The sequence below is a fragment of the Sinohyriopsis cumingii genome, chromosome 11 (assembly GCF_028554795.1).
Source record: "Sinohyriopsis cumingii isolate HCF-2022 chromosome 11, ASM2855479v2, whole genome shotgun sequence".
Taxonomy (NCBI): Eukaryota; Metazoa; Mollusca; class Bivalvia; order Unionida; family Unionidae; genus Sinohyriopsis; species Sinohyriopsis cumingii.
In genome coordinates this window covers 54,439,918-54,464,712 of record NC_142971.1, presented here as the reverse complement: position 1 = coordinate 54,464,712, position 24,795 = coordinate 54,439,918, and the positions used below count along the sequence as shown (strand labels likewise).

Sequence of the window (24,795 nt, the reverse complement as noted above, 5' to 3'; positions counted from 1 at the left end):
ACTGCATGAACACTTTAAAAATATTTTATTACCAATTTCATGTCATTGCTGAAAGTTGGAAGGCAATACAGTATTTTACTTATAGATGCCTGCAACGGTTGTCTCAATTCAAAGAATTAACAGGCAAAAGAGTAATAATTATTCATGAATGCTGACGATTCAAGTAACGTTTAAGTATTGTATCAATTATTCACCTCTTGTATCGAATAAAAAAATTACTGACACATCAATATATCAATTAATCATTTCACCCATTCCAAGAATTCTTCAGCTCAAATCTGCTCCATCTAAGATAGGTAGTAAAAAAATAAAATATTTCTTCCTTGAAGACCTATGATAGCTAAAAAATGAAACTTGGATAATGCTTTTCTCTTGTCAAAGAAAACAATTTAAGAAAATATAATAAATAAAATTAGAAATGAACAAGCAAAAAGCCAAAGTGACGCAAAGCAGTTGGCCATGAAATCGTTATCTATAGCCAAGGCTTCAAATGCTGCTGATTGCTTAGAGAAAGTTTTTGAGGTTTTCTTATTTTCATCCACATTTCAAACCATTTCAGCATTATTTGCCAAATTTAATAAGCTAATTTCCAACAAACATGAACAGTTTATTGTACAAAATGTTAACAAATTTTCTATATTTAGTAGCAGCAGCCATATCTGATTCAAGATTAGCATCATGTGTATAAATTTGAAAGGCCTTCAAGCCTAGACACTTTATGTCAAATCTAGACAAACATTATTAAGCAGTTTTTGAGATGAAGCAGCTAAAAGTTTTATACTTTAGCAAAAGCTGTTAAATTTTGATGGCACCATTAGTATAAACATGAAAGCCCCTTATGCAAAGATGCTTTCTATTCAATTTGGTAAAATTCTACACTCAAAGGTGTTTCTGTTTTTAGCATCATCATCCATAATTAAAAGCAGACCATATCAGCTGCTTTCTTGAAGTTATTTATGCTAGGATGCTACCTGTTTAGTTTCACGAAATTCTGAGTGAGAGAGTGATGTTCTCCATGGCTGCCCTAATGAAGGAGGTTCCAGACCTCTAACCAAAAAGAAGAAGCATGCGTATCTCCTTGCCACCTGCATTTCCATTCTCATGACCAAGATTCCTGAAGAAAATTTCCCTCTCCTTTAAACTGGTGCCCCACCCCAAATATATACATCTGTGTACAGAATGGAGGTGGGAATGGGGTGGGATAGGTGTGAATTGGTACTTCGCTCAAAAATCAGTCATGATTTACATACCATCTCGGGTGGTGATGAAAATCAGATCCCATGGGGATCCAAGATGATAGAGGATCATTGTAAAGTCTCAGTTTCCTAGGGGAACCAAATCCACATCCTAGAGTCCTATTGAACAATAGGCAAACTCAAGCCAATGAGGTCTTTGCCAGAAAAGCCATTAGGAGGTTCATCATTCTGTCAATTCCAGAACCAAAAAATGGTTGACAATATCAAACATAGCTCTGGAATAATGCAAGTGGATACAATTTACAAAAGCACTCCTTGCTTAAAAAGGTGTGACCCCTCCATAAATTTACACCCAAAAAAAAAAAAGAACACAGGTAACACTTAAATACAGCAAGGAATGCAGAAACTAATACTTCACTGATACAAAAAGGTAGGTGGAATGCAAAAATACATATAAAACAAAAAAATAAAGGCACATTTGGATGAGTGATACAGCACATGTCCAAAATGTAAATCATCCAAGGAAAACAAGGATAGTATCCCATATGTTGGCTGGGATGCAGAAGTGAGACTGAAGACTGTGACCTTGTTCCTTCAATTCTAGACCTCCAATAGTAAATGGAGGAGGGGATCAGTTAGTTTGAATGGAGGATGACAAGCTCTGGAAATGGAAAGCAATGCAAAAGTAGCTGATATTGTATTACTCCAATTAAAACAGTGGATTTAAATAACATCTACTTACCATATAAATTTATCACTCGAACACAACTCTTGATGATCAATGGAATTTCTTGGCCTGTAGCCTGTAAAACAAATCTGTCGCAGTTATGAATCTAGTCAATACCAAAAAAAAAAATATGGGACAGTTCTGAATCTGGCCTGCAGCCTACAAAACATGTGACAGTTATGAATCTGGCCTGTATAAAACAAAACTATTCAACAATTATAAACCTGTTCTATAGCTGAGAAAATAATATATGTTCAAGTCCGGCATGTAACATGTACAAAATCTGAGGCAGTCATGAACCTGGCCTCTGGCCTATATAAAATCTGTGGTAGTCATGAATCTGGCATGTAACATGTACAAAATCTGAGGCAGTCATCAACCTGGCCTGTGGCCTATATAAAATCTGTGGAAGTCATGAACCTGGCCTGTAGCCTAAAAACAATCTGTGGCAGTCATAACCTGGCCTGTAGCCTATGTAAAATATGTGGCAGACATGAATCTGGCTTGTAGCCTTTATAAAATCTGTGGTAGTCATGAACCTGGCCTGTAGCCTATACAAAATCTGTGGCAGTCAAGAAGCTAGCCTGCAGCTTAATATATTTCATGAACTTGGCCCAGAGTTCATCCTAGAAAAAATATGTGACAGTCGTGAATGAGTAACAAATATATATTTAGAAAAGTGTCAGACATACCTGAATATTTAAACTTCTGCAATTTGCTAAATTCATTTAAGGAAATCATCAATATGAATTATTAGATCTGAGGAGAAATTATGTGACATGATTTGTTTTCTAATTCATAACAATTGCTAATATGCAATGTATCTTGCCTTGCATACCAAGACTACCATGAATGACACATTATAACCCTGCCCAGCGTTTAACAGTACTTTATGTAGTCACTAATACAATATGGTTGGCTCTCCAGATTATTGACCAAATGGTCGCAGTAAACTCTACCGCTGGACAAGGTATATGGTCCTGAACTAAACTATGTGCACTAACCATTATTTTTTTTATAACTGTGTTACTTTCTTTAAATACCATCATTATCATGTTCTGGTGACCTGTATTTTTGCCTTAATTGCACATTTTATAAGCCAATCAGATGAAGTCTTATATATTCACATTTTGGAGACTGAGCAGTGTGGCTGAAGAGCATCAATGTGTGCTGAATGATTTGATTCACTTTCAGATTTTTGAAATATGCATTTCCAATTGCTAGCTGAAAGGTCACCATAACATGGCCCCTAAGAAACTTCTTTATTTACAGGAAAGCAATCCACTACCTCAATATACTCCTCTAGGTTGCCACCAAACAGCTTGGGTTGACCAATAACAGGGTTTCTTCCAATCCTTCGTTTCTTTGGTTTTGGAGGTAGGGATGGTGGTCTACAAGTGGTAAGAAAACATTTAGTTTGGTTCTTTCAAAGCAAATATGGAATATCTTAGAAATACCTACTGCAATGCTTCACCTACTTCTTAACCTTCACAAAACAAAGGAAAGGTATCACACTGAATACACAATATTGCATATTGGTATATATGATCTTGAAATACTCAGATATGCTGATTTACACTGACAAACAGCGTTCATATGAATATTTTGGCAGGACTTATTAAGTTTTCAAACTCTCGTACTTCAATATCTCAATCTTAGCTCTTTCTTCTCTTGCGTATAATGCATAGTTTAGACAGCATATTGTTAGGGAACCACGTCATGACTCTTAACATCTTTTACTGAATACTTTTACCTGAATACTACAAAACAGTGACACAGCCTGAAAATTTTAGGACAATAGTCAAGGGAGATATGTGATATATGAAGTTCTATATGTGCCACACAAGCTCCGAAATTCTAGTTATATCTGACATCACATGTCTTCTAAAATGTGGCAGAGTCAGCTGTCAAGATAATTACAGTGTGTCCAAAATGTTGTATCAGGTTATGGGCATCATGTCCCCATCTCATGGATAAAAGAACTGGTCAACTGCATCATGCAAGATAACTAACCTGACACGTAGACCACTGGAAGACAAGCTATCTTCTCCAACAGCTTTCTGAATAGTATTGTATTTGGCCTGTAATCTAGCTATCCTGTTGTTGCTTAGAGTATACTGCCTAAATTTCTGAAAAGCAAAGGGTACTTATTTGAGTGAAATACACAAATGTCCAGCATCGAACAAATTCATTTTGAAAATCAAAATCTACCCAGTTCAGATTTTATTTACCTTCCCTGATTTGAAAATTCTTGGAATTTTTGCAGGGTGACATGGTAACTCATGACAATATCAGCCTTGCCCTCCTTTTGCAGGGAACCATGGTAACTTGGGACAATCTAGGCCCTGACTTCCTTTTGCAGGGAACCATGGTAACTCAAGGCAATGTAGGCCTTACTCCTTCTGCAGAGAGTCAGGTGGCTAAGGAAAATGTAGGTCTTGGCCTCTTTTTGCAGGCAGCCTTGGTAGCTCTGGACAATGCAGGCCTTGCCCTCTTTTTGCAGGCAGCCTTGGTAGCTCTGGACAATGCAGGCCTTGCCCTCTTTTTGCAGGAAGCCATGGTAGTTCTGGACAATGCAGGCCTTGCCCTCTTTTTGCAGGCAGCCATGGTAGCTCTGGACAATGCAGGCCTTGCCCTTTTTTTGCAGGCAGCCTTGGCAGCTCAGTTTGCAGTGTACTATATGGTTGATTTGTTTCAAAGTGCCATTAGAGCAACAAACCCCCCCCCAAAAATCCCCTTTTCCTTAACTAGTATTTCAACAGGTTTTATTATCTGTAGCACCTGCTGCACACTATAAAATAAAAAATTTGTTGAAATAACAAGCATACTTGCAAACTATGATATTCACCATGTACAGTATCAATCTTACTGTAAACATCATGCCAAACTGTGGCTATTTAGCATAGTCAGATAGCATGACTACGATACTAGGGATAAATTCACATGTATTGATTACTAATTCTACTGAAATAACTAAACTTACACTTAAATAATAAACCTCTGTTTCTAATCTTGTCGACTTTTTACGATCTGTATCAAGTGGAGACTTTGGAGGGGGACTGTCATCGCTAAAGAGACTAGTGACATCAACATCTTTCCTGTTCACCAACTCACTCAAGGACTTCTCTGTTGTTTCGAGAGATTTCCATGTCTGGAAAATAACGAAAATATTAAATATAACAGAAATATTCAGTCTTTGTTAAATTAAAGCTTCCTACTGTACTTTATGTAGTACTATCACAGGAATAAATGAAACGTCTATTTGAATGAGATTTTTTGCATTACTATCACTGGAATATAATGGAAATATCTATTTGAAAAATGAGACCTTTTGCAGTACACCGCTCCCTTGATAACAAACATTGATCGCACTATAAGCGAGGGCATGAGTTACCGAGGGACCTCCAAAAATTGAAAAAATCCACTTAAACATCGAGAAAACCGTGAGGGCAGAGTTAGGGGACTGGGCTGATTAATGACTGAATAGTCGTTTTACAATTAAGTTATTAATAATTGCTAATAAAATGCTTTTTCTAATGAACTTGCTCATTATTCTGAATAAATAACATTTATTTTCAAAATGCCCAACATGTGAAAAATCGTACCAACTGGTTTGAACAACCATCACATGTACGCGGAAACATCTTTGTATTACGTCAATGCTTTTTGTTTTGTTGATAAGTCTGGTTCCTGGGTTGTTATTTAATAGTATCCTGCCAAATAAGAAGTTTGTTAGCAGAGACCATCATCTATGTCGAAACTCAATTTTTGAATTGTTCAATTATTACGTTATTGATGTCATGATTTCATTTGAAGTAATAGTAAAACTTATCATCCTTGATGATATCTCTTAGTGCCAGTTCAGGGATTCTCTGAAACTTGCTTGCCCACAATGATCTGTATCTGTGAAACCAAGCTCTTTATTTTATGAAGTATTCGTTTCGCTTGGTTGCCTTGCTATCTTTAATCAGTTATGAATGGGTTGGTTAATTTAAGGTTGTTTATGTTACATATAAAATAATATTTTTAACAGTGTTTGTTTGATCCATGAAGTGAGTTCACCTGACATATGACCGGGGCCACTAGATTTTAAATTTGTAGGATATGCGTGCCTATTAACTTTTCTTTTAATCCACCTCCTTTATTTGATTCAAATGACATAATTAATGTGATAATACAAAAGAGGCCAGCTTTTAATTCAGTACAACACTACAACAAATACTTCTGCAAGTCAGTTATCAAAACACGGTTGGCACTTAATTAGGTTCTCAGAGAAACTCTTGCAGACATAGCTGTTACGGTAGACTGACACATTTTATGCTTAAATACACATTGCATTTATGATGATTACACTTAAGAGGAACTAAAAGATAGAATTAATACATAAATTTTACTAAACAAAAATTATTTAATTGGTATTTAAGTATTAATGTACTGCCTACAAAAGGCATAAGTGACATTTTCATTGATCAAAATTTCCTTGAATATTTTTTATTACGGTGTACTAAGAATGTCGTTTGGAAAGAAAATGTAACCACTTATATGACTACTTATTAAAAGCTGATAATTTCAAAATGTTGATTAAAATTTCGAGGTCCTATAAACCATTTGCGATTATAAAACGAGCAATATATAACTATTTCAGTTACTAATTTTGATTGCGATTTCCTTAAAGTTTTAAGAAATGGGAATCATTTTTTTTGTATTTACTGGTTTAAAAAAACAGGATCCATGACTGACCCTGTGTTATAAGTGGGTTCGTGAGTTATCAGGGTGCGAGTTATCGAGGGAGTTGTGTACTATCACTGGAATATAATGGAAATGTCTATTTAAAAAATGAGACCTTTTGTAGTACTATTACTGATCATATACAATAAAATACTTTGATTATCCAAACCACAGAGGTATGTGAAAATGGTTCACATAATTGGAAGTTCGGGATAAAAGAATCTGTAGTTGTATATAAGAGAAGTTTTGAAGGACATGGTGTATTTTCAGAGAAACCAAATACAGCATTCTCTGTTATAACACTGTCCATGGGAGTCACAGACTACAATGTCTTATAACGAGACCAACTTATAATGAAGTACATGATACATATAATTTTACTACCACTTCATGAAACAGAATCTATTATCATATTGCCTTAAAACATTAAAACAGGAATGGTGTTTTAATTAAAGGCCTTACAGTAAGGGAGTGCTATAGTGAGTGGGATTACTATGGTTCTATTGCACTTGGTGTCAATTTAAAACATTCTGCTGCAAAGTATCTTGCAGATCTACAAAGAAATAAAAATCCACAAAACTGCAGAAATGCAGTTTTGTTTGCAACCTATTCTTAGCAGTTTATTCTCTCCTTTCCCTTGCTACCAACCCTAAGGGATGGAATTAAAATGCTGTCAATATTCTACATGTCCACAAAATATTCTCAATCATATCTCCAAGAGTGTTAGGTGAGTTATAAGAATGAATACATACACATGCACAAGCATCTACATGTATCCAAAGATGGCATCATACCATGCTCTATTTTCTTTAGCAAAAAATGGAGACCATGAAGTAATCTACTGGAAAATGTATTTGGTCAATTAACACTGGATGGAAGAAGTAATCTAATGGGACATGTATTTTGTCAATAAACATTGGAAAGAAACCATGAAGTAATCTAAAGGAATATGTATTTGGTCAATTAACACTGGATGGAAACCATGAAGTAATCTAATAGGACATGTATTTGGTCACTTAACATTGGACAGAAACCATGAAGTAATCTAATGGGCTATGTATCCAATGGGGTATGTATTTGGTCAATTAACATTGGATGGAAAGCATGAAGTAATCTAATGGGACATGTATTTGGTCAATTAACATTGGAAGGAAACCATGAAGTAATCTAATGGGACATGTATTTGGTCACTTAACATTGGATAGAAACCATGAAGTAATCTAATGAGATATGTATCCAGTGGGGTATGTATTTGGTCAATTAACATTGGAAGAAAACCATGAAGTAATCTAATGTGACATGTATTTGGCCAATTAACACTGGAAGAAAACCATGAAGTAATCTAATGGGACATGTATTTGGTCAATTAACATTGTATGGAAATCATGAAGTAATCTAATGGGACATGTAGCTAGCTGGTCAATTAATATTGGAAGGAAACTATTAAGTAATCTAATGGGACATGTTTTTTAACGGTACATGTATTCTGTCAATTAACATTGGATGGAAACCATGAAGTAATCTGACTGGACATGTATTTTGTGACTTAAAACAGAAACTTGTATGCAGGATCATATACTTTTAACACAAGACTTTAAATTTCAATTCGGCACATAGGTAACTGATAAAAAAAATAAGAACGTACATATGGCATACACACAGCTGTAATTGAACAATCGAGAATGTGAGTCTATTATGCACACCTCTGAAAAAGTAAAACAGTTATGAAATAGACAAAAGCATGTCAATATGACCAACATTTTGAAAATGGGATGCATTACACTTCATGATGAATCGAGTTTCATAACCTTTTTTTAAACAGTTTTCAAGAAAAAGAACAAAATAAATAAGATACTTGGCATTAAACTGGTTGACATTACCTAGATAACACTAATGAAACTATCAGGTGTGATAACTTTGACCAGATCAACACTAATGAATCCATCAAGTAAGTGACATAACCTGTATCAACATTACTTAAAGCCATCAAATAAGTGACTGGCATTACCAAGACCAATACTAATGAATCCATCAAGTGACTGACTGACATTTCCTAGATCAACACTAATGAATCCATCAAGTGAGTGACATAACCTGTACCAACATTATTTAAAGCCATTAAATAAGTGATTGACATTGCCTAGATCAACACTAATAAAGCTATCAAATGAGTGACTGACATTACATAGATCGACACTAATAAAGCAATAATGTGAATGATATTAAAGACCAAAAATTATGAAGCAAACAATAGAGTGACTGACATTACCTAGATCAGCACTAATGAAGTCATCTAATGACCGACATTGCCTAGATCAACACTAATGAAGCCATCTAATGACTGACATTGCATAGATCAACACTAATGAAGCCATATGTGTGATATTACCTAGATCAACACTAATGAAGTCATCTAATGACTGACATTGCCTAGATCAGAAGTGGGCAAACTTTCCAGTGCAAGTGCCGCATCCACAAATTTACACCTTGTTGCGGGCTGCATAGTTCATTAAGTAAAATAATTATTATTTGAAATAGCAAAAACAAAAGGTTTTTCAAAATAACATCTAATTAATTTTCAGTTGTTAATATTTGAAAACTTAAACTTTAAAAGAAGCACATTTATTTGATAAACAGAGTAACATAAACAGAGTCAGTGCGAATGATTTGTTCCTAGGCCGCATGAAAACCCTTGGCAGGCTGCATGAACAGCCAGTGTGGGTATGTGAGAAAGCTTGCTAGTAGCTTCTCGTGGGTCGGTGGTTCTTTCCGGTGTTTTCCCGGGTTCTTCCTCCATCATTAATACTGGCCGCCATGTATAGCCTATCGTGTGCTGAAAAATGGCGTTAAACCCCACAACAACAACAACAAAGGCTGCATGAAAGCCCTTGGCAGGCTGCATGCAGCCTGTGGGCCGTAGTTTGCCCACCCCTGGCCTAGATCAACACTAATGAAGCCATCAAATAAGTGATTGATATTACCTAGATCAACACTAATGAAGCGATCAAATGACTGACATTACCTACATCATCACTAATGAAGTCAACTAATGACTGACACTGCCTAGATCAACACTAATGAAGCCACATGTGTGATATTACCTTGATCACTAATGAAGTCATCTAATGACTGACATTGCCTAGATCATCACTAATGAAGTCATCTAATGACTGACATCACCTAGATCATCACTAATGAAGTCATCTAATGACTGACATTGCCTAGATCAACACTAATGAAGCCATCAAATAAGTGACTGATATTACCTAGATCAATACTAATGAAGCCATCAAATGACCGACATTACCTAGATCAATACTAATAAAGCCATCTAATGACTGACATTGCCTAGATAAATACTAATGAAGCCATCAAATGACCGACATTGCCTAGATCAATACTAATGAAGCCATCTAATGACTGACATTACCTAGATTGACACTAATGAAGACATCAAGTGGGTAATAGTCTTATCTATACTTTAAAACATGAAATATTGTAAAATTAAGAAATTAGAATTAAAGGCTGATCTATTTCATCTTCTGACCTCATCATTGTCAAGTTTAAGTTTATCCAACATTTTTTCAATGGATTGGTAACTTTGTACCAGCTGGTCTTGGACTCCTTTTTGGGCACTGATTTGGCGAATCTGAAAGAAGAAAAAAGTTTTGATTTTCTTATATTTCCATATAGTAAAGCCATTTTCCACACAGAACTCATGCAAAGGTTAAAAATCCAAAAATCAGACAGTAATGGTTATCACTGAAACTTATGCTGGTTGAGTTACCAAAGATGAAAATATCCTGAAAGTTAGAATTCTAACAATCATAACACATCTTTGGGGCAAGAGTATAACGGATTTCCTGTGTTCTTATCATTACCTAAAGCTGAGAGAAGGTCATGAGAACTTTTAGGAGAGCAGTTTCACTACTGCAACAAGGGAGATAAACTGACTCGAAAGTAACAAAGAGATTATGTAAATTTAAGTGAGATGTTATTTGAGATTGAACAATGTTTTTGAAGACTTTAACATGAATAAAAAGTTAGCCGTTTATAAAAAGTGATGGAATATCTTTTATTTTTAATTTCATTTTTAGATTCTTATTTATGAGATTTATTATAACCTTTATGCTAGGCCTATATGGTTTTGCAGCACATGAACCCACAGGGCTAAATTGTTACAAGAAAAGAAATGAAAATGGTACTCTACTTTTAAACTCTGTATTTTACTTTGGCTTGTTTGTCGGCTTTTTCTACATTTAATATCAAAATACTGCTGAAATAAGGGTCTGACTGGCATGCCGTCTGTTTTTGTTAAACCAGCATGAACATTGGATTCTATTTAATGCCATTTTTGGGTTCAAAACCATTCACTCGTATCTCCATTAACACTCTTCAAGAGTCTATACTCTGATACACTTCCTAACTTTAAAAAATATTGCCTACATTACTATGGTTACCAGCATGTGCTAAACAAAATCATCATCTAAAGAACAATACTGGGAATCGGCCATATTTGGTCTTCTAGGTGGCAGTATTGTAAAAGCACATTTGTAAAACTTCCTTCATTCAAGGTTCAAACTTTGACAATGCTTGCTATGGGGCCCAATAAACCAATCAAATTTAGTTTAACCATTCATGCCAAGCCGAAGAAACCAGATGTGTAAATAGTTATGAAAAAACAATATACAACTGCAATATTTCTAGTAATTCTACATGCACTTTGAGGGTAAATGGATGAATAAAGTTGTATACTGTGCAGAGTAGTACATTTTCAGATGCCTAACTGGAAATTAATTTGCAGGAGTTAGTGTGCACCACAGCTTTTCAAGTGTGCGAATTCACACAATTTTTTGGCAAGTCACACACCCTTGGAGCAACACTGCCATAGTGGTTCTCAAATTATCATCACCAGGTCTATGCACAATCCAGTCTAATATGCAGCCACATGTGGGTTGGTATGCTGACAGCTGTGTCAAGTTGAAAATGTGAATACCGACTAAGAGTTTTGACACATGGATTTGTAGGGTAGTCAAAAATGGGAGTTGAAATCTCCTGGAATCATTAAGTTGCTACTGGTTGAATTACAAAATTCAAGAAGGGCAGGTACTTATTCCAAAAACAGAATCAGTTAATTTATTTTTGTCTACTATGTTACTACTATTTTTTAAAAGAAAAGGGTTGTTTTAAATTTAGAAAAAAGCCCTTAAAAATAATATTGGCATAAAAAAGGACTGAATTTTTTAAATATAAATCTAATAGTTGGTGCTCTAACATCTACTTTAAATGTGATCTATCACTGGCAATTAAGCCAAAAGCATGGGATTATGTAATGAAAATTGCCCCAGCAGTTGGCAGATTTCTTCATATTTAGCAAGTTCTAATAGTAACATTCACTGCAAAGGAAAAGCAAGTTGGGGTGGAGTGATGGTGAGCTTGTATCCCTTTGTGGTTTTGAAAATGAAAAGCATAAAAAAACATACAACATGCACAAAACTTACTCCTTTCATTCACTGATTTATAATTTCTAACTTCATTGTCACCAAGTGGTTTCTAACATGGTCATCTTCTTTGTATTTCAAACCTAAAAAAGTGTCAACACTCAAAAGGTGTCCATAGTTACAGAGGGGCAAGTCTTTCTTTCCACAGAACAGAAATGATGTGGTTAATAGTATTCCATAATCTCTCAATAATGCCACAAATTATCCAAACCTTGAGACAGAAGTAAAACATATTTTTTTGGCCCCCTTTAATTCATGTTTGTAAAAATTGAATTCAACATTGCATGAGCATATTCTATATTCTTGATGCTTTTTGTTTTCAAATTTGCATGTGGGGCACAAGCTGATGGGGATGGGGATGAATACCAAATAGTATTAGATTCATCACAATATATTTTCATTAACTTTATGGATCAAAAGTTAAACAGGGGAAGATAAGCTTTATTATTTTTCCTTTAAATTTACCAAGAAGATTTGTTCTAACATGTTGGCACAATATGACGGCAGGCTGGTCTTTATACTTTTGTATATAAGATATTGATATGGAGCTAACTCCAGAGTAAACAATTGACTTGACCAATCTGGTTGCCTTAATGTTTGGATTGACTACACAAATTCGTTTAGGGTCAGCACCCAAATGATCCATACAGTAACTGTACATAAAATGACCGTAGAGTTCTGTAAACTTCCATAAATTCAACTTGCAATCCCACCCCTCAACTCTGATCAGTATTTTAAAACATCAGTGCCTATTCCCAGTCAGGAACAAAGTTATTCTTTGTCTGGTCTTCTGAGTTATTTCCGAGTAGCATGGGAAACCAGAAAATAGCTTTGCCCAACACACTCACCTCATCCTTGCGACACGGCTGAAACTCAAATTTCTTTGGCAACATAAATGCTTGGTTGTACAACTCCAGAAACTTTTGCTTATCTGTAAGAGGATCCATCTTGGAGATCAAATTGTTAAGCTGGTCGACTGCATACTGATGCGAATTCCGCAAATTACAATGTGCAGACTGATATATCATAATGGTCCCTCGTATGGAATTGTGATAGCCAAAGTCCATGCACTGAAACAAAGAAAATATCATCAATGTTACTGTAGGTAGTTTATCCAGTTTGGGTTATTTACTAACATATCAGTAACACATATGAAACACTGTATTTTCATTTATTTTCAAGGGTTTCAATTTTGTGGTTTTGTTAAAAAAAAGGGGAAATATTTGTGGGTACTTATATTTGTGGTGTCGAGTCTCAGAAACCCCTTTTGAGAGGTTGCTTTGAAAGCATTTCACCAGTTTTAGTTATATTGATAACTTATACAGTCACATTACCTGCATCTGAACAAATTTAAGGAATTGAGTAGCTTAATGATTAGCATGCTAGATTCATAAGCAGTGGGCTGCGAGTTGGAATCCTGCACAGACCAGTCTGGGTCATCTGCCATGGAATGTTTCTGGGCAAGTAATTTTATTCATACTGCACTGGTACGTGACAGTTTGTTCATGTTCTGATGAACCATCAAACATCAACCAATCAATCAATCATCTTTAGGATTCTCAGTCATGCAATTAAAAGCCTGGTAAGCCATAAGTTTTCAAACAGCAAAGAAATAATGAAAAACATTATGCATCAGCAAGATAAGAACAAGAACAAAAATTATAAGTGAAATAGAAAGCAAACTGAGACGGCAAGCAGTACACTACTTACATCCATCAAGTCTGAAAAGTCATCTGAGAAGTATTTATTAATGGCAGCATTGGCAACCTCAATATTTAGCAGGTATTCATTCCTTGCATGAAGAGCCTTGAATTTGCTCACTTGGTATTTGTTCTTTTTCTGAAACAGAAAAACAAGCAATGGTTAACAAGTCAAATTCCACTGACAGTATCAATGTATTTCAAGACTTGTCAAAACAGTGTTTGCTCTCATTTGTGTTAATATGTATTACAAAAGAATACAAAATTAAATATTTCATCTGAAGTGATGTTGTGATCTGCAACAAACCAAAAAAAGTCCCTTTGTAATAATAATAATAATAATAACAATAAAGACCTTATTTAGAGAAGGTAACTCAATTAGTTACAGAACTAATCTTACCTCGAGGCCTTCTAGCTGCTGTGTACAATAATATACAGTATATACAACATGATGTGAAAAATCAGGCTTGACAATAAATAATTAACCAATTCTAAAAATCAAAATATCAAATCTGGAACATATGCACAGGCATCTGTGAAAACATAAACATACAAAAAATATAAAATATTATCCTGCATGGAAAAATTCAACGGTGAAAATGATGCAAAAGTACAGAAAAGCACGTGATGTTCATATTACTAGAACTGTTCAATTGTCTTAAGATTAATCCATTTGAGACACTGATTATGAAAAAAAGAAATGCTAGGAGCCTGCCTTATGTCACTGGGAATGTTGTTTCAATATATACCAATATACTGAAAACTTCCTTCTTTGACCTTGGTATAATGTAATTTTTACTTCTAACAGACCTTAAATTTGGAGTACCATCAGCATCTCTTTGGTGAAAGACATTGCTTAGATAGATAGGAATGGCTTTTCTGGATATTTATACATCAATTTGGCCTTTCTAAGAAATATTCTTTCATGTATTGTTAACATCTTTATATTAATCATTGCATCCTGGAAAATGTTAATACACTTATCGAGATATATATGGTATGCCCTCTTTTGGAGTCTTAAAAGGTGTGTTATGTTTGAATTAGAGGTATTACCCCAAATTACATTACAAAAGTCCAGATATGGAAGAATATAACTTTGATAAAAGATGACACTATAAGGAAGAAGAATGTATGTTTTGATTTTCTTCAGTAGTCAAAAATAAGACTTAACCTTTTTTGAAACAAGTTTAATGTGAATAGACCAAGTAAGATTGGTATCTATGAATACACCAACAATTTTATCATGAGAGGTCATATTAAGACTCACATTGTCAAATAGAACCTGGAGTTTGTCGCTATATAGCCTTGCTTGTTTCTGTTGCGTTGTAACTAGTAGGGCTTTTGTTTTTTTCTGTATTTATGATCATAATGTTTTCCTTGCACCATACTTGAAGTCTGATGAGAACATCTTGTAAGTTATTTTCAAGTACTGTTTTGGTTTTACCAATCTCAGACAGTGTAGTATCATCTGCATTGAGGTCAGTGGAAGAAATTGAAGTTCCAATCTTAAGAGGTAAATCGTTGATAAATAGAATGAATAACAGAGGTCTAAGGATAGAGCCCTGTAGTACTCCACAGCTAATATTATTACTTTGAGAAAGTTGACCATTTAAAAATACTTTTTGTACTTTATCGGTTGAGTAAGAAGTAAACCAGTTTAGGGAGTTTTGATTGCATTGATACATTTTTAGTTTTTCAAGCAACATTTCATGGTCTACAAGGTCAAAAGCTTTACGAAATTCAACCATAATAGTGCCTACCATTTCTCCGTGATCTAATGCTTTCAGCCATTTATCAAAGATAAAAGCGTAGTTTCACAGGAGTGATTCTGTCGAAAGCCAGACTGATTATCATGAATAAGATCGTTAAGTGTTCAAACAGTTGAACCATACTGATGAACAGATCTGTCCAAGTATCTAAAATATCATCAATATCTTCAAAGACCTGGACCGTATTCCATGGAATCCGTTTCAGATCTTCCAGGAATTCAAGACAAGATCATTTCTTCCTTTTAACTGCTGAGTGTTGAAACAATCTCTGATATTCTTCAGTGATAGCAAGGTTTTCATACTGGATGTCAGATTGACATCATTTTGATTTACTACAAAGCAGACATCATTAGAAGTCTTTCAGTCCAAAGCCCATGTCATAATGATCATCCTTTCAGGAAAAGTAGTAACGGCAAGAATTTTAAAACGGTCACAGTGGCAGCCATATTGGATGTATGACTGGCACAATTTTCATTTAATAAGTCTCATAAGAAAGTCTGTTGGTGAAAACACCATGCCGACATAGTCATCCATTTGGTAGAAGTAGAGATAACAATATTTAGACATCATGGAGGCCATATTGAGGGTCTGTCATTTTCATTAAGAACCAACTCAACACCATACGAATACTTCTGATTACCTGTTAAAGTGACAGTCATGGAATAAGGCAAGAAAATAATTTATTTCATTGACGCGTACAGCATTACTGTAGTTTTATTTTTTCTTTTCTTCTAATGGTGATATATACATATCATCATAGGTCACTTGCAGTGAAATGCCCATAAATCATGATGTGCACAGTTACTTTAACACATGTTCTTGCACATCTGTTTTGTATTTAAAGGAAGTATATTGTCATATATAGGCACAGGTATCGCTTAGAGCATGTCAGGTAGTGTCTATAGTAGACAACATACTAGATCATGTCAGGTAGTGTCTATAGTAGACAACAGAATAGATCATGTCAGGTAGTGTCTATAGTAGACAACAGACTACAGCCGAAGGGGTAAGTTGTAGATCACACAAGTCAAATATGTAATTGTATCTGTAATTTATATGACTCCTGGAAATACCATTTTTATCTTGCATTCTTGAGGTTTAAAATTCTGGAAAATTATACATAGTTTGGGTATAGAAAATTATTATTTTCATGTAATTCACTGCTGAGGGTTTTATATTGAAACAGAAAACTGATGGCAACATGTATTTTATGGATTTGTTGGTTTCTTTGCCATGTTTACTGTTATCTCTATATGTTGGTTATGATTTAGGGGATTTCTATATGTTATTATAAATAACATTTATTGAGTAGACCGCTCCGGTGGCCTAGTGGTTAGAGGATCCACCTCAGATGCGGGAGGTCATGGGTTTGATCCCTGGTCGAGTCATACCAAAGACTTACAAAAATGGTGCTAATAGCTGTCTTGGTTGGTGCACAGCATTAAGAGGAGGTTAGTGTTAGGACTGGTCAGCTGGTGTCAGGATAATTTGACTGAGTGGGACATCGTATAACATGTCTGCGACATGATGCCCCAGTGCTAGGGATCACTATAAACTGCCACACTGCAGACATCATAGCGATATGACTGAAAAATGTTTAAAGCTACATTAAAAATCCAAATCACACACATTTATTCAGTATAATATGATGGTCAGTTTGGTCTATTTATAGCTGGAGGGACTGGAATGGCTGGCAGCATAACTGCTAGGGCTGGCCGAACCCAAGACTTAATTTCTCCCAAAGTGCCAACGACCTTCAAAGACCGTAAGAACCCTGCTCTTAACTGTGACAGTATACCTAGCCTGATCTTTGCTAGCCAAGAGTCATCGAATCTTTATATAGTAATATAGGATAGAGTGTCATTGCAGGGCATGCCAGTGATATATTGTTATGATCATTATTTTAATATATAAAACAAATGGCTGACGATGTTTAAAAGCAGGCTATTCCTTTTTTCGAAAATTATGCTTGTGTATGGTAGATGTTGTTACAGCATTCACTGTTGTTACTTTCTATGCATTTCGATTTTTCAAAAGCAAAATCATTACCATTTTTAGTGAAATCCCTTGCTTGCCATATGACCCTGACCTTTAATAATGGCTGCTAGAACATGCTGTTGAAGTGAAATGCTCTAATTTCCAAAGACTGGCTTGTAAAGCCGGCCATATGCTTTCTTCATCAAAAGGGGCAAGTCTTGGAGTGCAGGAATGTCTGTGCAACTTTTAATGATTGATTTTAATCTGGAGTTTGTAAGTTTTGACTGGAAATCACAAGAGTGTGTGTGTGTGTGGGAGCTTGTTGCTATTGTTCGGGTGTAAGGCGTTAATATAGATAAAACTTCACATCAAATGATCTGGAAACAGGAACCAAAAGTAGTCAGCAGAATTTACGATTATGAAAACAATTCCAGGTCAGTATCATGTGACTGTTTACATCTAATCAAATTGTAGAAAATGCAGTCAATTCATAAAAATTGGAATTATACTATGTTGTTATTTGATATGATAAAACTGACGTCTTTTCTTAACCCAGTTTAGTTCCTCGCTAACATTCCAAAGCAATCAATAATTTTTTGAGCAGATCATTCAACAATAACTGCTCTGGTGGCCTAGTGGTTAGAGCGTCTGCCTTGGAAGTGGGAGGTTACGGTTTCAAACTGGCAGAATCATACCAAAGACATAAAAATGGTACCAGCAGCTGCCTTGCTTGGCGTTTAGCATTAAGAGGTTCATGTTAGGACTGGTTGGCCTGGTGTCAGGATAATGTGACTGGGTGGGACATGATGCTACATGTCTGTAGCATGATGCTCCACTGCTAGACATTACTATAAACTGCCACACTGCAGACATCAAAGCAATACGACTGATTTAAAAAAAAAAAATACGCTAAAATTCCAAAATACACACACATTAAACAATCAAGACTGAATAGACTTTGGTGAAACTTATTCAGTAATAAATTAGAAAAACAGTTCTAAGTAAACGTACCTGCATGACCCCACTGATATAAACTTTATACCCCCCCCGGGGGGGGGGGGCTGCCTAAAGACAAGGTTACCAATAATCTGCCAAAACCTCTCAAGAGCTTATTTGAGACAGGAATAATGCAACTGAAGGTAATGTATCACTAAAATAATATGTATGTAATGAAAAATGCACAAGTTTCAATGTATGCTCAAAGTGAAGGCAATTTTCTGTGAAGTGTGACTCAATACCATCAGTTGGCTTGAAGAGATAATGATGATTAGTACACCTTGGATTTCTGGTTTTTATGGAGTCACTCATGGCATGATGAATCACATTTTTTTTACATACAAAAAAAGAGTATGGTACACAACAGGAACAGAATAAGCATTACTGATATTAAATAAGTGATCCAGTTTGTCACTCCACACATTTCTTGTGCAACTCTTTTGAAAGTGTTTGAGAGACACCTCAAAGCTAGGGCCATCATTGGCATGGCTTACATATAAATCATTGGTCTTGTAATGTCAATCTTACACATTGAGATTTTCAATCTTATACAATGAGAATTTCGATCTTACACAATGAGAATTTCAATCTTACACAATGAGAATTTCAATCTTACACAATAAGAATTTCAATCTTACACAATAAGAATTTCAATCTTACACAATGAGAATTTCAATCTTACACAATAAGAATTTCAATCTTACACAATCTTACACAATGAGAATTTAAATCTTACACAATAAGAATTTCAATCTTACACAATGAGAATTTCAATCTTACACAATAAGAATTTCAATCTTACACAATGAGAATTTCAATCTTACACAAATAAGAATTTCAATCTTACACAATAAGAATTTCAATCTTACACAATGAGAATTTCAATCTTACACAATGAGAATTTCAATCTTACACAATAAGAATTTCAATCTTACACAATAAGTCTAGGATGGGTTAGTTTGGGTGGATATATAGATAAACCAACAATGGTTGTGTGGGCCACAATGTCTTTACTGCAGCTGCATTGTGAAGTATCCTTCAGGACTTGAAAATAAAAACTTTAACATAAAATTTTGATGCATAATCTTAAACATGACCAAGATAATGATTTTGCTAGATGAAAGAAGTTACACCCATGTAATGCCATCTGCTAAAGCAAGGATTACAAACTACATCTAGTTAAAATCAATTTAAATATGATGACTCAATCTCATAAACTCGCTGAAGACAAGCCTCACCTCATCCTCTTGTTTCTCAATGCGTTTAAACTTGCGACTGCCAGTGAGAGTTTTGCCAGAAAGCTGCTGCTCCACTTTCCCTCGCTGAGACTGGACTTTCTTCAAAGCATCTTCCGCTGTCACTGCTTCCACCTGATACTGTTGGTACGTCTTCATTGCCTGACAAAAAAAGTAAATATCAGAGATACTGCCAGGATTTTACCTTGAGGGGGATCATCCTACTCATCACAAAAACAATAATGGGGTGGGAATATCACCATAGTTCATTATTTACCTGACACTTAAATATCCATCTGCCTTCTTCTGTTTGATCTCTATTGAAATGAAAATCCTTTCTGCTGTTTCTGAGTCATTATCTGTTTACAGATGGTGTTCTGTGCTGAGAACCCCCCTTTCAGTTTGCCATATCCTTATGTGTACAGATGTTGTTCTGTGCTGAGAACCTCCATTCAATCTGCCATATTCTTATCTATGTACAGATGTTATTCTCTGCTGAGAACCTGGTTTCACATACTGCCATATCCATAACTGTGTACAGATGTTCAGTCCTGAGAACCCCATTTCAGTCTGCCATATCATTATCTGTGTACAGATGTTCTGTCCTGAGAACCCCCATTTAGTCTGCCATATCTTTAACTCTGTACAGATTGTGAGAACCCCCATTCAGTCTGCCATATCCTTCTGTGCTGAGAATCCTCTTTCAGTCTGCCATATCCTTATATGTGTACAGATGGTGATCTGTGCTGAAAATCCTCTTTCAGTCTGCCATCTAAAGTGACATATGCACCGCTAGCTTTGACCATATTTTTGAGTTGGGAAACAGTTCTTCACTGTTTTTGTTTTTTTAAATAGAATTTTCCATTGTTCTTAAGTATTGCTTCAAAGGTATATCTACTCCCAAACATGTGATCTGATGACTCAGCATGTTCTAAAATTCAAATACCGAGGTTATTTTTCCTATAATTTCTGTAAACATTAAATACTTCGTGTCACTGTTTTTTGTTGTTATCATAAAAATAATGTAGTAGTAGTAGATTTCTCACACTTTGTATAAATTTCAGTTTCTTCTTTTGTGGTTCATCTAACCCAGCTTATGACATCATATTAGATATATCATCCTCTGTTTGGTGAGAAACTCCACTTCATCCTTCACTTTCTGCCATTCATATCACACATCTGAGTCTTACTTGAAAGTTAAAAGATAGAGGTTTATTCCATCCAGCCACTGACTATAATCTCACCTTCTGGCAATGGACCAATGATTGTGCATGTGCAAATGTGAGGAAAGGGCATCAACTGCAAGATTCCTGAAGTACACATTTTTCTGTTATAAATTATTAGCAGGATTTCCAAGTTCTAACCTGTATCTACACACCTAAAATGGACATAGGTATCAAAAGTCTATTCCTGTAATGGTGCTAAACACAAAATTGGGATACTGACTAATCTGAAATAAGATTATAATTGATTCTCATGACCCAAGAATTAAAATGAAATGAAATGACTTAAGTAATAATGATAAACAAAACTGGACCAGTTCGATGGGATCCGTGATTATACCGATTTTATTAAGATGGTCAGTGATGTACTTAGGGACTTGATGGACTTATTTATAGTCTTGATGATAAAACTGCATTAAGGTAATCAACATTATTTTCTGACCATTAATTACTGAATTTATTTTTTTCGAAAGACCACTGCTGCTTTGTAGCTGATGCACAATAACTTGCAATACAGCAATGTGTTTAAACAGTACATTCTTTATCAACCACTATATCACCTGTCCACATATGTAAAGAAGCTTAAATCTGGGAATATAATGATAAATACCTTCTGCAGCTCATTGAGAGTTTTCAGAATTTCTTCATGACTTTCTGCCCCAATGTCTCGACACTGAAACAATCAAAATACAAAGGCTGTCAATTTTCTCATAAAATGACTGGTATCAGATATCTGTTATTCAACAATAGTACCACAAACAGCATATTACACACCAGCACCATCCTGAATAATCTTCTACTAATATAACAAGTTTTTGCACATGTATTTGTTCTTTCAATCACTGGCCTTGACCTTTTGAACCTTGAAAATGATAGTGTTTTTCTTTAGGTCATGTGAAAGCCCCAAAGTTATCTGTAGATGGTGGACCATGTTACTGTGCAGAAACCAAATTGGTAACAGATGGATGTACAAGATAATATGTTCTGCTAATGGCAGGCATATTACAAGAACCTGCTAATGGCAGGCATATAGCAAGAATACATTTTAATGACTTTCAAAATCTGAATTCACTATTATCATAATAGTTTACAAATTAAGTTGGACATGCATGCTACATTCTCCTGCACTGCAAAGCTATATTCTTTGTTTAATGGTTCTGTTCTTACACTGTGAATCAAGTCTACAGACACATATCAGGAGCTCTGGACTACTTTGTTCATGGACCCTGCTGTCATACAATAATTAGTTATTCTGGACCTTTGTTATATATATTTAATGATAAATAAAACATATTCCATACTTTTCAACATTTCTTTTGCTAGTGACAAAAATACTTGGCAGAGTTCAGCATAAGCGGCACTATGTGACAACAGTAATTGGTACAGACCCATCCATAACGAAGCTATCTAAATAGAACAGTCAAAGGACACTATTATTCAGGTGTCCTTTGTATAATGGACTTTGCTAACCACTGTCCTTCTGTAAGAAGTTTCCTGTACACTCTGAACAATTCTTTTTGTTTCTTTAAAATAATCAACAAAGTCCCAAAATATCTTTTCAAGGTAATCTTAGAACAGGTAATCTCAACAATCCTCATTATGAATAATCACAAGTCAAAAGTTTTTGGGGTAATTCTTCATTTTTAGACTTTTAAAAAACTAATCTTTTAATTGGTACTGTCTAGTCATTTTTGTGCTGAGGTACCATAAAATGGTACTAGATACATACATCCATACACGAATTCATTACAAGGTACATATTTTTTTGTGTATATGCACTAACAATGAGCATCTAGGCAACAAATGCCCAATATACATGTCAGCTCTGTTCATGTAGGGCAGCTGTCCTTTTTTGTATATATGACCAACTACACAAGGATTTCAAGTGGACATTCTTGACTGTGTTTTTGATAGACATATTTTCTTAAAGGTGTCTTTATGGAAAGTATCACTAAATATTTTATAAATGAAGCAGAAAAAAAATGGAAAAGTGTGTGTTGGGGGGCCTGAGATTGATCACCTGGCTGACATGCCTAACAGTCATTGCAAAAGGAATTGGATAAGAAATCAGGGTCTGCATAATATTATCTGATATCTGCCCAACAGCCAAAATGCAAGAGGAATTGGATTTTTAAAAAAATTGGGGTCAGTAGGATATTTCCTAAAAAGAATTTCTTTTGAAAACTGCATCTTCATCCATATGTGATGGCACATCAGATTCAAAAGTTCTTTATTTCAGGATTTTTTCTGTTAAACTTGGTCAAATTCTGCTAAGAAGCTCTCTGACATAAAGTTGTTTAATGTTTGTCTATGCTTTTTTTTGGCAATGCAAGGTCTAATACAGGTCGCATAAATGCAACTAATACAGATCAACTAAAATTGTGTACTATATTTTCGTTCTCTACCTACCTTTATTTTTCCATTAAATCTCACCTAAATTCAGACAATTTTCCTCTTTGTATGAAAATGGGGTGGGGGATTTCCCGCTATGTTCAATTCTTCAATATAACCTGGTATTAACAGTTACAGCTGTAGGTGGACCAACTTCACATTAATAAACCTGAAAGCCTCTTATGACAGCTCAGTAAATTTTGTCAAATTCTGTTAAGCAGTTTTTGCTTTAAAGGTTTTATATATTTGGTAATTATGGCCACATCAGAAGATCAGTTGTATAGCTTTTTTATTTATTTTATAAATTCATGCCAGCATAGGTGGCCATAAGGGCAAGGGCAGGGGGCACACTACCCCCCACAATTTCACCTCTAAACATATACTGGCCTACATCTGTATAACTTAATATACAAGTAACAATACATTTTTGGTTCTCCCCCAACAAGTTCTGTTTGTGAACATACCAGGATTGTTTTTAGTAATGGCAGCCAAACTGGATGATACACTGACCTCATTAAAAAAAATCTCAAAGGCACTGATGTGTGTGTGTGTGTGTGTGTGAGATTTTTATTTTTAACACTGCTTTAAATAAAATCAGTTATATCACTACAATTCTGCAGTGCGGCAATTTGTAGTTGATGTCTAGCACTGGGGCATCATGATGCAGACATGTAGCATCATGCCCCACTCAGTCACATTATTCTGACAAGAGGCAGACCAGTCCTAACACTAACCTCTTAATACTGAGCACAAAGCAAGGTAGCTGTTAGTACCATTTTTGAAGTCTTTGGTATGACTCGGCTGAGGTTCGAACTGGTGACTTACCACATCTGAGGCAAACGCTCTAACCACTAAGCCACTGGAGTCATATTATAAGGATTCTTTTGTAAGATCATGTGCAAAATGGTCAAGTGGTTCCTAAAAAGAAGTTGTAAATAACTGCAGCTGAAAGATGATGAACAACAGAAAAGGGACCATATAAACTCATTCAGTCTAAGAGCCTGGGAGCTTGTAACAATCCATTTTTAAAATAACATGCTTCTTCTATACTGGAATATAAAGAGTTTATGCTATAAAATTTGAGATTCCCTTACAATGGATTAGGGGTTTAGAGTTCATTCCTTTGAAAATCTTAACTATGGCTATGACATGTAGGTAATGCAAACAACAACAAAAATGTGAACTCTCTACCAAGTTTGTTTTCTGGAGTATGTGTACAATAGTGTTTATTCATGCCAACAACCAAAGTAGGCAGTACATGTATGGTCAATTTAAAGGCAGAAAATAACTCTGCACATCTATTTCCGAAGGTTTCAATGCCTACAGGCCTTTCTGATGTGTCAGTCTCAACT

The 24,795-nt window shown here is 35.2% G+C and overlaps 1 protein-coding gene across 3 annotated transcripts in view; it reads right to left on the bottom strand.

Annotated features, from left to right (window-relative positions):
• Positions 1-24,795, bottom strand: part of LOC149788475 (SLIT-ROBO Rho GTPase-activating protein 3-like) — a 241,384-nt gene that overhangs the window by 35,259 nt on the left and 181,330 nt on the right. For all 3 annotated transcript variants that reach the window (XM_089974460.1, XM_089974459.1, XM_089974461.1), the window contains exons 4-12: positions 21,663-21,725; positions 19,833-19,991; positions 13,863-13,991; positions 13,001-13,222; positions 10,199-10,300; positions 4,907-5,074; positions 3,937-4,052; positions 3,212-3,314; positions 1,939-1,999 (exon numbers count right to left, since the gene is read on the bottom strand). In XM_089974460.1, the coding sequence (XP_089830586.1) occupies positions 1,939-1,999; positions 3,212-3,314; positions 3,937-4,052; positions 4,907-5,074; positions 10,199-10,300; positions 13,001-13,222; positions 13,863-13,991; positions 19,833-19,991; positions 21,663-21,725 (1,123 nt within the window). The remainder of the gene's footprint in view (positions 1-1,938; positions 2,000-3,211; positions 3,315-3,936; positions 4,053-4,906; positions 5,075-10,198; positions 10,301-13,000; positions 13,223-13,862; positions 13,992-19,832; positions 19,992-21,662; positions 21,726-24,795) is intronic.